Here is a 14,850-nt window from a genome sequence, read left to right as displayed (position 1 = left end):
GGGTCAGAAGATTACATACACTAATTTGACTGTGCCTTTAAACAGCTTGGAAAATTCCAGAAAATGATGTCATGGCTTTAGAAGCTTCTGATAGGCTAATTGACATCGTTTGAGTCAATTGGAGGTGTACCTGTGCATGTATTTCAAGGCCTACCTTCAAACTCTGTGCCTCTGTTTGACATCATGGGAAAATCAAAAGAAATCAGCCAAGACTTCAGAAAAAAAATTGTAGACCTCCACAAGTCTGATTCATCCTTGGGAGCAATTTCCAAACGCCTGAAGGTACCACGTTCATCTGTACAAACAATAGTAAGCAAGTATAACCACCATGGAACCACGCAGCCGTCATACCGCTCAGGAAGGAGACGCGTTCTGTCTCCTAGAGATGAACGTACTTTGGTGCGAAAATTGCAATCCCAGTACAACAGCAAAGGACCTTGTGAAGATGCTGGAGGAAACAGGTACAAAATAATCTATATCCACAGTAAAATGAGTCCTATATCGACCTAACCTGAAAGGCCGCTCAGCAAGGAAGAAGCCACTGCTCCAAAACCACCATAAAAAAGCCAGACTATGGTTTGCAACTGCACATGGGGACAAAGATCGTACTTTTTTGGAGAAATGTCCTCTGGTCTGATGAAAAAAAATATAACTTATTTGGCGATAATTACCATCGTTATGTTTGGAGGAAAAAGGGGGAGGCTTGCAAGCCGAAGAACACCATCCCAAACGTGAAGCACGGGGGTGGCAGCATCTGTCACGCCCTGGCCTTAGTTATCTTTGTTTTTCTTTATTATTTTGGTTAGGTCAGGGTGTGACATGGGGGATTTATGTGTTTTGTCTTGTCTAGGGGTTTTGTATGTTTATGGAGTGTTTTCTAGTCTAGGTGTTTGTATGCCTATGGTTGTCTAGATTGGTTCTCAATTAGAGGCAGCTGTTTATCATCGTCTCTGATTGGGAACCATATTTAGGCAGCCATATTCTTTAGGGATTTCGTGGGTTATTGTCTATATGTAAGTTGCCTGTGTAAGCACTTGTTTAATATATAGCTTCACGTTCGTTTGTTGTTTTGCATAGTTTGTTTAAGTGTTCTTCGTTTCGTTAAATAAATAGAAGAATGTATTCGTATCACGCTGCGCCTTGGTCCTTCTCTCATCATCCAAACGACGAACGTGACAGAATAACCCACCACAACCGGACCAAGCAGCGTGAAAGGAAGGAACAGCGCTTTGTGGAGCAATGGACTTGGGAGGAAATATTAGAGGGCAAGGGACCATGGGAACAGCCGGGTGAATATCACCGCCCCAAGGCAGAGCTGGAGGCAGCGAAAGCCGAGAGGCGGCATTATGAGGAGCTAGCTCGGCAGCGCGGCTGGAAGCCTGAGAGGCAGCCCCAAAGATGTATTTGGGGGGGAACACGGGGAGTGTGGCGAGTTCAGGTAGGAGACCTGCGCCAACTTCCCGTGCTTACCGTGAGGAGCCGAAGATGGAACCAGAGCCAGTCGGGGTGGAATTGGAGGTGAGCAAGGGGAGTGAAGCAGAGACTGTGAAGGAATTAATGGGGAAATTGGAGGAGAGTGAAATGAGGGAGTTGCTGTGTTGGTGCATGAGGCACGACATCCGCCCGACGGAGCGTGTCCGGGATTTGATGTTATCTGAGTCAGCTCTCCATACTCGTCCTGAGGTGCGTGCTAACCGTCTGGTAATGACAGTGCCAGTCCCACGCACCAGGCCTCGTGTGCGCCTCCCTAGTCCTGCACCTCCTGTGGCAGCCCCACGTACTAGCTCTCCTGTGGCAGCCCCACGCACCAGCTCTCCTGTGGCAGCCCCTCGCACCAGTCCTCCGGTGCCAGCGCCACGAACCAGGCCTCCAGTAAGACGAGGGCGGGCGGTCTGTGCATATTTGTAAACAACATCTGGTGCACGAAATCTAAGGAAGTCTCTAGATTTTGCTCGCCTGAAGTAGAGTATATTGTGATAAATTGCAGGCCACACTACTTGCCTAGAGAGTTTTCAGCTATACTTTTCGTGGCTGTTTATTTACCACCACAAACAGATGCTGGCACTAAGACCGCACTCAGTCAGCTGTATAAGGAAATAAGCAAACAGTAAACCACTCACCCAGAGGCGGCGCTCCTAGTGGCCGGAGACTTTAATGCAGGGAAACTTAAATCAGTTCTACCAAATTTCCATCAACATGTTAAATGTGCAACCAGAGGGAAAACAATTCTAGATCACCTGTACTCCACACACAGAGACGCGTACAAAGCCCTCCCTCGCCCTCCATTTGGTAAATCTGACCACAACTCTATCCTCCTGATTCCTGCTTACAAGCAAAAATTAAAGCAGGAAGCACCAGTGACTCGGGCTATAAAAAAGTGGTCAGATGAAGCAGATGCTAAACTACAGGACTGTTTTGCTATCACAGACTGGAACATGTTTCGGGATTCTTCCGATGGTATTGAGGAGTACACCACATCAGTCACTGGCTTTATCAATAAGTGCATTCCACGTACCGCTTGAAAGCGGTACGTCCCCCCCACAGTGACTGTATGTACATACCCCAACCAGAAGCCATGGATTACAGGCAATATTCGCACTGAGCGAAAGGGTAGAGCTGCCGCTTTCAAGGTGCGGGACTCTAACCCGGAAGCTTACAAGAAATCCTGCTATGCCCTGCGACGAACCATCAAACAGGCAAAGCGTCAATACAGGCTCCGACGCTCGTCTTATGTGGCAGGGCTTGCAAACTATTACAGACTACAAAGGGAAGCACAGCCGAGAGCTGCCCAGTGACACGAGCCTACCAGACGAGCTAAATCACTTCTATGCTCGTTTCGAGGCAAGCAACGCTGAGGCATGCATGAGAGCATCAGCTGTTCCAGGCAACTGCGTGATCACGCTCTCCGTAGCCGACGTGAGTAAGACCTTTAAACAGGTCAACATACACAAGGCTGCGGGGCCAGACGGATTACCAGGACGTGTGCTCCGGGCATGTGCTGACCAACTGGCAGGTGTCTTCACTGACATTTTCAACATGTCCCTGATTAAGTCTGTAATACCAACATGTTTCAAGCAGACCACCATAGTCCCTGTGCCCAAGAACACAAAGGCAACCTGCCTAAATGACTACAGACCCGTAGCACTCACGTCTGTAGCCATGAAGTGCTTTGAAAGGTTGTAATGGCTCACATCAACACCATTATCCCAGAAACCCTAGACCCACTCCAATTTGCATACCGCCCAAACAGATCCACAGATGATGCAACCTCTATTGCACTCCACACTGCCCTTTCCCACCTGGACAAAAGGAACACTTACGTGAGAATGCTATTCATTGACTACAGCACAGAGTTCAACACCATAGTACCCTCAAAGCTCATCACTAAGCTAAGGATCCTGGGACTAAACAGCTCACTCTGCAACTGGATCCTGGACTTCCTGATGGGCAGCCCCCAGGTGGTGAGGGTAGGTAGCAACACATCTGCCACGCTGATCCTCAACACTGAAGCTCCCAAGGGGTGCGTGCTCAGTCCTCTCCTGTACTCCCTGTTCACCCACGACTGCATGGCCAGGCACGACTCCAACACCATCATTAAGTTTGCAGACGACACAACAGTGGTAGGCCTGATCACCGACAACAACGAGACAGCCTATAGGGAGGAAATCAGAGACCTGGCTGGGTGGTGCCAGAATAACAACCTGTCCCTCAACGTAACCACGACTAAGGAGATTATTGTGGACTACAGGAAAAGGAGGACCAAGCACGCCCCCATTCTCATCGACGGGGCTGTGGTGGAGCAGGTTGAGAGCTTCAAGTTCCTTGGTATCCACATCAACAACAAACTAGATTGGTCCAAACACACCAAGACAGTCGTGAAGAGGGCACAACAAAGCCTATTCCCCCTCAGCTAACTAAAAAGATTTGCCGTGGGTCCTGAGATCCTCAAAAGGTTCTACAGCTGCAACATCGAGAGCATCCTGACTGGTTGCATCACTGCCTGGTACGGCAACTGCTCGGCCTCTGACCGCAAGGCACTACAGAGGGTAGTGCGTACGGCCCAGTACATCACTGGGGCTAAGCTGCCTGCCATCCAGGACCTCTACACCAGGCGGTGTCAGAGGAAGGCCCAAAATTGTCAAAGACCCCAGCCACCCCAGTCATAGACTGTTCTCTCTACTACCGCATGGCAAACGGTACCGGAGTGCCAAGTCTAGGAGAAAAAGGCCTCTCAACAGTTTTTACCCCCAAGCCATAAGACTCCTGAACAGGTAATCAAATGTTTACCTGGACTATTTGCATTGTGTTCCCCCCCCCAACCCCTCTTTTTACGCTGCTGCTACTCTCTGTTTATCATATATGCATAGTCACTTTAACTATACATTCATGTACATACTACCTCAATTGGGCCGACCAACCAGTGCTCCCGCACATTGGCTAACCGTGCTATCTGCATTGTGTCCCACCCACCACCCCCTCTTTTTACGCTACTGCTACTCTCTGTTCATCATATATGCATAGTCACTTTAACCATATCTACATGTACATACTACCTCAATCAGCCTGACTAACCGGTGTCTGTATGTAGCCTCGCTACTTTTATAGCCTCGCTACTGTATATAGCCTGTCTTTTTACTGTTGTTTTATTTCTTTACCTACCTATTGTTCACCTAATACCTTTTTTGCACTATTGGTTAGAGCCTGTAAGTAAGCATTTCACTGTAAGGTCTACCTACACCTGTTGTATTCAGCGCACGTGACAAATAAACTTTGATTTGATTTGAGTAGACTTTCGTTCAAGGCCATATGGAATGTTCTCTTTTAGCCTTTTGGGGTGGAAGCTGTCTGCCCTCAGAATGGTATTCCCATCTGTAGGCTTCCGAAAGATTGTGTGCAAGTAACCTGTCATTTTTACTGATGTCAAGGTCCAAAAAATGAATGTTATCCTAATTGTACTCCATAGTTCGTTTGATGTTAGGGTTAATGCTGATAAGGTGTTAGTGGAAGGAATTAAGTTCATCTTCTGAGCCAGACCAGAACAGGCAAACATCATCAATATAGCATCCCTACCCTACAATCCAGTTAAAGAACTGTTTTTTAGAAGGATCCAAAATAAAGTAACTTTCCTATTTACCCAAGTACAAACCAGCGTAGGAAGGGCTGTAGCAAGCTCCCATGACACATCCTTTGACTTGTTAAAAAATACGGTCAGTGAGACAATTCAGTCAATGATACAATGAATTATGTGGGAGGTATCTCAGTCTCAGGCCGGGTACTCAAGAAATGGTGCATAGCTGCCAATCCTTGTTCATGTTCAATGGTGGTGTATAGACTCCACATCCATGGTGACGAAAAAGGAATTATTTTGTTCAATTCCTTAATTTCGTTCAACACATCTGTGGTATCTTGAAGAAAAGCCTTTTCTGCTGTCACTCCCAGCCTAATAAAGTAATCAATGTACTTGGAGATGGGTTCTGTCAGACTTTCCTTACTAGTGACTGGTCTACCTGGGGGTTTTCAGGATTCTTGTGGACTTCTGGAAGAAGATAAAAAGAAGCCGTAAGCAGACTGCCATTGAAAATAAATTTTAACTCATTGTCTGAAATGTAGTTATTCTCCTTAGCTTCTGTGAGGATCCCTTTCAATTCAGTTTTTAGGTCCTCTGTAGGGTTGAAGGTAAGAGATTGGTAGAGTTCATCAATTGTCTAATTTACGGTAGGCTTCTGTCACATATTTGTCTTTACTCCACACTACTGTAGCGCCACCTTGGTCTGCTTAAACCACAATCCGTCCATTTTTGGACAATGATTCAAATGTATGCCTCTCTGTCTTAGAAAGGTTACGCCGTGTTTGGTTGGAGTCCATTTGACCCTTAAACAGATTCTCCACATCACAATTCACCTTCTTTGTAAATGTATTTAGTGTGGCATTCTGGACAATGCGACAAAAGGTGGACGTTGTTTTTGAGGACACAAACCGCCTGACCTGAAACACTGGTGTCTGTAGTTGGAGATGTTTTGCTTCTACCAGGCCTTCAGATGTAGATTGCTGTAGAAACAAAATAGGTCAATCTTTGTAATGAATTAGTTGAGTATGTGGGGGCAAAGGACAGTCCTTTAGACAAGACCCTTACACAATCAGACATTATTGCTGTGTTCTAGTGTATTATAAAATAGATGGCTCTCCTAATCTTAACATTTTGCCCAGTCATATCCAAGGTTAGAACTACCTTCCTAGGGGTTCTGATGGTTCTAGCCTTGATGCATTTTTCATAAAACATCACCCATATTTCACTTTTTAACGTGAATAGTATTGCTTACTAGGTGTTGTCCAATGAATTATGTAACCACTCCCTCTTCAAATCAGGTTTGATTGGAAAAAGCTGTTCAAAGGAGGACATTGTAATATCATATATTTGTACTCCCTGACGAAGGCCATGCAGCCAAAACTCGTCAGAGTTTTAAAACTTTGTTTCCATTGAACGTGCCATACCAATAAAGGCATTTTAATTAATTATATGAAGAGTGCCTTGGTCCTCCTTTTTGATGACAAAAATAATTTGCGTTTGGAACATCTCTAGTGTTTTTTTATTAAATGGAATCTCTTCGCGGAGTGTGACGTAAATCCAGCATTTTGATACAAAACCCATTTTAAATTAATCCTTATTATTACTAGTTCCTTCGTCTAATCCCTGGTGCACATGACAAGACTAAAGCCAGGTTAGGCTCTATGCACAATAGACTTCTAGAGTCGCCACATTCTAACTACATCGAAACACACAATCATCCACCAAGGGCCAATCCTAATTATCATCTCCCATTGACATGAATGCAATATTTACATGAAAATATGAGCAAACGCATCCAGATCTCAAATAGGATTTGAAGAGAAAAGCCACACCTCTCAACCATAAGGTCACCAAATAAGGTTTATTTTCTTGACACAGGTTTGAATATAAAAAGAGAGACATAAAAAGCACGTGGTTCCTATTTACAGGTATCTCTGGCACATTTAACCCCAATGACAGCATGATCACCGCCTCTCCAAACAGCGATCTTTGAAATACAACCGTATGGATATCCAGTACTTCACCTGTCCCCCAAAGAGATCTGCTAAGAGGCAGCAGTGTCATGCAGGCTAGTGTCCAAAGGCTGACCTGAGGTCAGGGTTTGCGGTGATAGTGGTCTCTGGACAGATCTCAGGACAGTGTGGATGGGATCCTTCTCCAGAGGCCTCCGCAAAGGCAGTTCTTGATCCAGCGCTGCTCCCACTGCTTCATGGCGTTGGTCTTGTTAGGCGAGCGGAGCATAGTCACACAGCCACACCTGAGATGGGGGAGGGAGAGAAAGAGAGAGCGAAATAAAAAGGTGGAAAGACACCAAAAGAAAGGTAGGCAGAGAGAGAGTGAATGTCAACACAGACATGGTCAGACTGAAAAAGCAAGACCAGGAAAAGAAAAACTTCTAATTGTTACTTGGACAAAAAAAAAGGTTCTTAAAAATAATGAAAACGTAAAGCGGTAGAATATAAAAATGAAGGAAAAGCAGGAAGTGTTGGGGAATGGGTCATAGAGGAAGTGGTGTGGTGTCTGACCTGGTACAGGCTTTGCTGTCCTCTGTGGGGCAGACTCCCATGTAGAGACAACGTAGATGATCCATCCTCTGGACCCCCGGGCTCCTAGATACACGCACAATGAATATATTGAACAATGGCATCTGTCAGGAAGGCTTCACCTGAGCTTTGACTGAAATATTAGCAATATTAAGGCGAGGCACATTTACTACAAACAGATGTCAAAAGGACAACTGAGTGCCATGTGTGCCAAATGCCAAGAGTGGGCCAAATGCCAAGAGCACTACACCTACTTCCAACCCTAAAGAGCCTACCCGGTGGCAGAGACACCCTTTCCCCTGAATACCATCTAGCCCTCACTCTTACCTGGAGAAGACCTCCACCTGGGCTGTGGAGTTGAGACCCGGCAGGCTGTAGGGCTTGCCAAACTGAAGCCGCAGCGGGTGCTTGCCCTGCAGCTTGCAGATGATGCCGTCGTTGACGGGCAGCCAGTCCATGCTGGGCACCAGCAGCTGGCTGGGCAGCAGGCAGCACTCGTCTATCAGCGGTTCATCTGGCTCCTGGGGGTGGCCCTCGTCCCGAGCTGGGAGGGGGATACATGGGTGAAGGCCAGGTACACATAGACACAGAGACAGATTGATGTAAGGTCTAAACAGATGCATAGACACATTGACAGAAGAATGGACAGAGTAGACTGATATACAGACAGACACAGACCGATGACACTGTTATAACTTAAGGTATCTCTGGCACATTTAACCCCACATAGCTACATCCACATAATATATAGTCCACAGATACACATGTTCTCCTCATCCTTACAGCAGAGCCAGAGCTTGGTGAGCAGGCGGAAGAGCAGCGACATGCTGTCCTGGTTGTCCGAGGTGGCCGTGTAGATGGGCAAGCAGCCAGGCTTCAGAAGGCCCCAGATGCGGATCATCACCATCATCTCCCGCAGCATACCCAGGGACCAACCGTCGCGCAGGAACCCAAAGCCGGGACGCACGACGGAGCCCTGAGACAGGACAAGGGTTAAAACAAGAGGTAGACAGCACAGAAAGACAGACAGAGTAACACTCTATATACAGAAGGACAGAGACAGATAGAAGGACATAGACAGAGTAACACACTATACTAGCACCAGCTCTACATACAAAAGAAGGACAGAGACAGACAGAGTAACACTCTATTCTAGCACCAGCTCTACAGACAGCAGGACAGACATAGACAGAGTAACACTCTATTCTAGCACCAGCTCTACAGACAGAAGGACAGACATAGACAGAGTAACACTCTATTCTAGCACCGGCTCTACAGACAGAAGAACACTTTACTAGCACCAGCTCTACATTTGATTGAACACTACATTGTTTCAATATCATATCTTATTAAAGTATTTCTGGAGTAACAACGCACCCTTTTTCAGCACGTTGTGAAAGGCCTACATTGGTAGCTCAATTTATAAAAATAAAAAAACACCTGATTGGGTAGGTTGGCCATCAGGTACAGCACAAAGTCTCCCACCCATTGGATGAGCTGCTGCAGAGACTGGAGTGGGGGGCCGTCCAGCACAAATTCCTCCGTCTTCAGGTTGATCATCACCTTATCGATATCTACGGAGGGGGTGGAAGGTCAATCTTCACCAGAATCACTGAAGTCTTAAAATAAAAACCACACACACTGTAGATACTAGCAAGCTAATAGGACGGCAAACAACGCAGCCTTAGCCTACAGTCTGTTCAACAATAACAAAAGTCCCATTCAGTTAAAACGGACAAGAATACATTTTTCCAGCCTCACGTTAAGTGAAATTGGTGTCAGAAGTGGGATCCGTCTATTCATTGATTATACAGGTATAAATGGTAGTGATGCTAGTCCTCCTACCAGTGTCAGTGTTTTTGGAACATATCTCTGCCAGCCTGTCCCCGGGGCTCTTGTCTGGAGTGTTGAGGACGTGGGGTCTCAGCAAGGACTTGAGGGTGGAGCTTATGGCGATGAGGAGGAGCTTGGCGTGGAAGTCGCAGGCTCGCGCAGCTGTGGCCGATGACAGCTTACAGAGGGAGGCCTTAACCGCCACGATACGTGTCGAGAGCACCTTCCACACACAGATACTGGATATTAGAAAAACAAACAAACAAAAACACTTCCATCTATTGTCACAAATTTGTTTTCAACAGATTTCAGTCTGTCTGACTGAAAGCTTGGTTCTTGCTCATAATGGCCCACCTACCTGCTGCAGAGCTTGGTTCTGGCTCATCATGGTCCACCTACCTGCTGCAGAGCTTGGTTCTGGCTCATCATGGTCCACCTACCTGCTGCAGAGCTTGGTTCTGGCTCATCACAGTCCACCTACCTGCTGCAGAGCTTGGTTCTGGCTCATCATGGTCCACCTACCTGCTGCAGAGCTTAGTTCTGGCTCATCACAGTCCACCTACCTGCTGCAGAGCTTGGTTCTGGCTCATCATGGTCCACCTACCTGCTGCAGAGCTTGGTTCTGGCTCATCATGGTCCACCTACCTGCTGCAGAGCTTGGTTCTGGCTCATCATGGTCCACCTACCTGCTGCAGAGCTTAGTTCTGGCTCATCACAGTCCACCTACCTGCTGCAGAGCTTGGTTCTGGCTCATCATGGTCCACCTACCTGCTGCAGAGCTTGGTTCTGGCTCATCATGGTCCACCTACCTGCTGCAGAGCTTGGTTCTGGCTCATCATGGTCCACCTACCTGCTGCAGAGCTTAGTTCTGGCTCATCACAGTCCACCTACCTGCTGCAGAGCTTGGTTCTGGCTCATCACAGTCCACCTACCTGCTGCAGAGCTTGGTTCTGGCTCATCATGGTCCACCTACCTGCTGCAGAGCTTGGTTCTTGCTCATCATGGTCCACCTACCTGCTGCAGAGCTTGGTTCTGGCTCATCACAGTCCACCTACCTGCTGCAGGGCTTGGTTCTGTCTCATGTACTCCTCATGCAGCTTCTCCACCAGGTTATGGACCATGCCAGGCTGCACGTGGAGCAGCACGTCCCACCAGTCGTAGCCTGTCACCATGCAGTACTCCAGCAGGAACAGCAGGTGGCGCAGAAGTGTGTTCATGTCCAGCATCTGGCCCATGGATGGAGATACACGAATCATGTGCAGCTGAGGAGGTAAGAAGAGCCAAAAGAGAGATGTGAAAAATATGGATACAAATATTGTTCATATCTGAGGGATGGTCGGGGACGGACACAAAAGTCATGAATAAGGACATGGATAGCTTGTTGTTGTAAGAGAGGATACATTTATTGTATTTGTTTCATACATTATTGCCTGCAGACCATAAACTCCTGTAAGATTTAACACCAATGGCTGGGGTGTGTATTCAAGGGACATTGACGGTAAAAAACGATACATTTTTTCCCTTTTCAAAAACTTAAGCCATCTAAGCTTTACAACCTAAAATCCGGAGTAGCCTTCTCCTCATCTTTATAAAAGGGGGATGAGGTGCTGATATCGTACTGTGAGACATGTAAGGTCACAGTCAACGGATCGCAACGCATTGCTGCACTCTCACCTTGCCGTGGTTGTCCACTCCGGCCAGGGCCAGTGAGGTCCAGGAGAACTGCAGGGCCTTGAAGTGGACGGTTGGGCCGCCGGGGCGCTGCCGCTTTATGGCCGGCTCATCACCGGGCCGCTGGGAGGAGCCCGAGGAGGATCCATAGAACACGCCCATGGTGTGAAGGGACAGCCGGTGGAGGATCTGGATACTGCCGTCGTGGAAGGCTAGGGCCAGGCCTGGGAGGGACCACCACACAGAATCACATACAATTGAATTCACTTTATTGATCTCCAGAGGGAGGCATTGAGAATGACCCCAACAGCACAGACAGGGGCAACACAGTAAGTGTATAACATTCCACTCATCACTTTCTCTGCCATTATGCATCAATGTGTCATGTTACCACTATGTTGTGTGGGACACATCCATGTAGGTACCACTTCCCTAACATGTTTCTTGAGCATAGAACCACTTTTTCTTTGGTAGGTTTAATAGAGCTGCAAACCACCATTCTGTAAAGGTGTATGCTGCCACCTGGAGTGCTCAATAGTAGATCCGGAGGGGAATGACGGGTTATTTGGCATCAGCACATACCGAGGCCTGGGCAGAACTTGGTGTCCGACGCCACCTTTAGGTCAGTGTTGGAGATGGAGATCGGCAGCTTTGGCAGAGCCACGGCCGACACGCGGTCCAGATCATTGGTGGCCGAGAGGATGCGCCATTTAAGGATCGTCGGCTGTTTCTCGCCCACTGTGGGGATGGAGGGGAAAGGGTTGTGGGTTGTGTCTTTATGGGGGCATCTCAATTGTAGAATAATATACTGTCTCCTTTCCTTTAACTGCATTGATCTGAAAACAAAATGGAGGATGCCTAAAAGGGAATTTACTGTCACCTGTTCAGTTCTTTAAAGTGGACAACAATTGGAAACAACTTCAAAATATTGAGATGCCACCTATAAGTGACCTACAGTAATACTTATAATTGGGTTGAGTGTGCTCTTCCTTGGTTTATCGTTCTCTGCCTTACCTACTGGTGAACGATGTTGGAATATGTTATTGACAGGGAGGCCTTCCTTCCGCAATGACCAGCACTCAACGATGCTGCCCATCTGACTGGAGGCACACAGCAGCACCTAAAAGAGTATTAATATCACGGTTTAGTCCACACACACACAACACTACACTGTTTGAATGCACATTTGGCATACTGGTAAGTGATAAAGCTGGAAAGAATTCAAAATAAAGGACACTTGGAAAGCAACGTGTTCACCGTGTCTCTCTCACCTGCTCAGAGTTCTCCCTGGTGAGGAACTTGAGGTGTGTGACAGCCGGGTACTTGTCCCTCCTGACCGGGTCCGTGGTGCAGCGCATGAAGAGCGAGGGCAGCAGCTCAGTGTCGATGCGACACTTCTCGTTGACCACGCTCACGCATACCTTGATGTAGAGTTGGGCAGACAATGGAAATTTAAATTCACGGCAAGTCAGTGATAATATTATTGCAATACTAGCACTACTTAATAACTTATGTTGGAGTAAAACTTCACATTATCGGATGGTAAACCCTCTTTACAAGAAAATAAAAAGCATTAGCATTTGAACAGTATTATTTGCCAGACTTTTCTGAGACAAGGCGACAGTAATGATAAGAATAACAAAAATAATTGTGTAATATCATCGCTAGCTAATACCTACTTTGTAGAACTGCACAGGTGATGAGCTGCTGCCATCCGTGGCCGCCACCACAATGTTACCTCCGCCGGTGAAGGCGATGTCGGCCAGGGCTACGCGGCCCCTCAGGCGACACAGGCTCTCGCTGGCTGTGAGCAGCTGACCGTTGGGCTTCAGCAGGGACACGGTGACCAGGCCGCTCACCGTCACTGCCAGCCAGCCCTCCATGGGCTTTCCCCCAAACAGCGTGAGTGACGGTGAGAACTTGACCCGCGAGAATTTCTCACCGAAATTGGTGGAGCCCGACTGGGGGAGGAAGATTGGAGGAGAGGTAGAGAGAGAGTGGGGTGTGGCACATTTCAACAAACTAAGTGGCAAATTACAGTTATATGTCCTAGTATATATTGTTATATGCTGTTATGTGCAGTGCTCCACAGCCAGTGTACTGCACCCCCTGACAAATAATGGCATATGCAGTATTGTCTTATCTCAAGAGGTAGCTTAGACTAGAGATTAAGAACGTTGGGCCAGTAACCGAAAGGTTGCTGGTTGGAATCCCTGAGCCGACTAGATGAAAATTCTGTTGATGTGCCCTTGAGCAAGGCACTTAACCCTAGTTGCTCCTGTAAGTCGCTCTGGATGACTAAAATGTCAAATAAAAAAAGAGCTTTAAACTGGTCTATAAAATACTGACATGGTAATAAATCAATAGGTCCACACAGACAGTTAAGAAGAGCTGGTAGACTGTGTGAACATGAGAACAAGCTGGTGGTCCATTACCATCTCCACATGCAGAGCCAGCTTAACTCCATTGTGCAGCCAGGACAGAGCGATGATGGGGTCTCCGTCCTCTGCACTCCCTAGTGAACTCTCCCAGCTGTTCACCAGGTGATCTGCCATCGCCCAGCACTTGATCTGCCCATCTCCATCAGCAGACAACAACCTGGAACCTATGAATGAACGTAGTCATGCGTTCACACACATTTGAACTCAATACACTAGGGACACTTCGTGGCATTATATTGAGTTCCACATCAGTCTACTTGGACTGATAGGGCAGTTGCACCTTTAAGGGTGGTTTTGGTGTTGTTACTATGTTGACCCACCTGATTGGTCCCACTCCAGACAGGATATGACCTCGCCATGTCCAGAGTTAATGGAGTACACATCCCATGGGTGCTCTGTGTCAATGATGTGGACCATATGACTGACTTCTGAAATAAAGGAAATCACTGTGATCACTGCAGTGCATGTTCTGCTAATCAAGTTACATATGCAAAATTATATTCGGATATATGGGATCAAACCTGATACTGGCAATGTGATTTGTTCCATTTCACATTCCTACTGTGCTCTTGCTACACACAACAAAATGGTCACAAGATCAGTACCAAGCACATTTGTGTACCTTTCTCGTCTTCCTCATTTTTTAGGTCTGTGGTAAAGGCAACAAGGTTCCTGCAGGACCAGGCACACACCAGTGGGATGGAAGGATAGTGATTGCTCTTGGGTCTCTTTTCCCACTCACAAACATAGGCAACCTCCATCATTCAACCATATGCTTTTCCACTGGTTGTGCAAGTGTCATTGTCCAATCAGAGAAATGTTCAATCAGTCACCTTCATGTACTTGATTGCACTTTGCAGCTATATCACAAACAAGACACACAGAATTCGATGTCAAATTTACGTTACTTGCATCAGTCTTCTTCGAGCTAACACTGTCACCTATGTTAGTTAGGTTAGCTACTATGTTAGTAAACGTAGTTATATGTATACAGCTAGCTAAAACGCATTAGCTGCTACTTCCATTAGCTGGTTTATAGAGCTAACGTTAGCTAACTAGCAGTTAGCATGTAGTACGTTAGAACCAAATCATGAAGCAACTACATCAGACGAACTTCTAATAATCTAGCTAAATGTCTTATTTATAGAGGTAGTAGGTGAGATTTTAAATCTCTAACGTTAAATAAATTTACTCTTTACCATTCATCCTACAAAATGTTACAAACAAAGATGGTGCGGTAGGACCCCTGACAAGCGAATTTAGACGTATTTTCAGTTGCCTGCATCCTTATTAT

At 46.7% G+C, this 14,850-nt stretch overlaps 1 protein-coding gene across 2 annotated transcripts; it reads right to left on the bottom strand.

Moving 5' to 3' along the window:
• Positions 1–6,911: 6,911 nt before the first annotated feature.
• On the bottom strand, positions 6,912–14,796 carry LOC120053691 (mediator of RNA polymerase II transcription subunit 16-like). Of its 2 annotated transcripts, XM_039000879.1 has the most exons (16): positions 14,756–14,796; positions 14,179–14,416; positions 13,877–13,984; positions 13,551–13,720; positions 12,795–13,076; positions 12,387–12,536; positions 12,130–12,235; positions 11,698–11,853; positions 11,119–11,339; positions 10,500–10,706; positions 9,457–9,667; positions 9,052–9,185; positions 8,395–8,587; positions 7,939–8,155; positions 7,594–7,677; positions 6,912–7,325 (listed from the first exon to the last, which is right to left on the bottom strand). In XM_039000879.1, exons 2-16 carry the CDS (start codon positions 14,318–14,320, stop codon positions 7,199–7,201), a joined length of 2,508 nt encoding a protein of 835 aa, XP_038856807.1. In that variant the 5' UTR covers positions 14,321–14,416; positions 14,756–14,796; the 3' UTR covers positions 6,912–7,198. The 2 variants fall into 2 exon arrangements, with proteins under 2 accessions (XP_038856807.1, XP_038856808.1); XM_039000880.1 differs by lacking the exon at positions 14,756–14,796 and having other exon boundaries at positions 14,179–14,749.
• Between the last annotated feature and the right edge of the window lie 54 nt (positions 14,797–14,850).

This window comes from Salvelinus namaycush, chromosome 9, assembly GCF_016432855.1.
Source record: "Salvelinus namaycush isolate Seneca chromosome 9, SaNama_1.0, whole genome shotgun sequence".
Taxonomy (NCBI): domain Eukaryota; kingdom Metazoa; phylum Chordata; class Actinopteri; order Salmoniformes; family Salmonidae; genus Salvelinus; species Salvelinus namaycush.
The sequence above is the reverse complement of the archived record's forward strand: the minus strand, read 5'-3'. Positions and strand labels throughout refer to the sequence as shown.

Bases quoted from the DNA above. Each gene is read 5' to 3' on its own strand.
- LOC120053691 (XM_039000879.1), bottom strand. From the start codon at position 14,320: ATGATGGAGGTTGCCTATGTTTGTGAGTGGGAAAAGAGACCCAAGAGC. The intron at 9,668-10,499 runs GTAGGTGGACTG...TGTGTGTGGAAG, and splicing joins AGAACCAAGCCCTGCAGCAG to GTGCTCTCGACACGTATCGT. The intron at 8,156-8,394 runs GTAAGGATGAGG...TCCCCCTCCCAG, and splicing joins CACCAAGCTCTGGCTCTGCT to CTCGGGACGAGGGCCACCCC.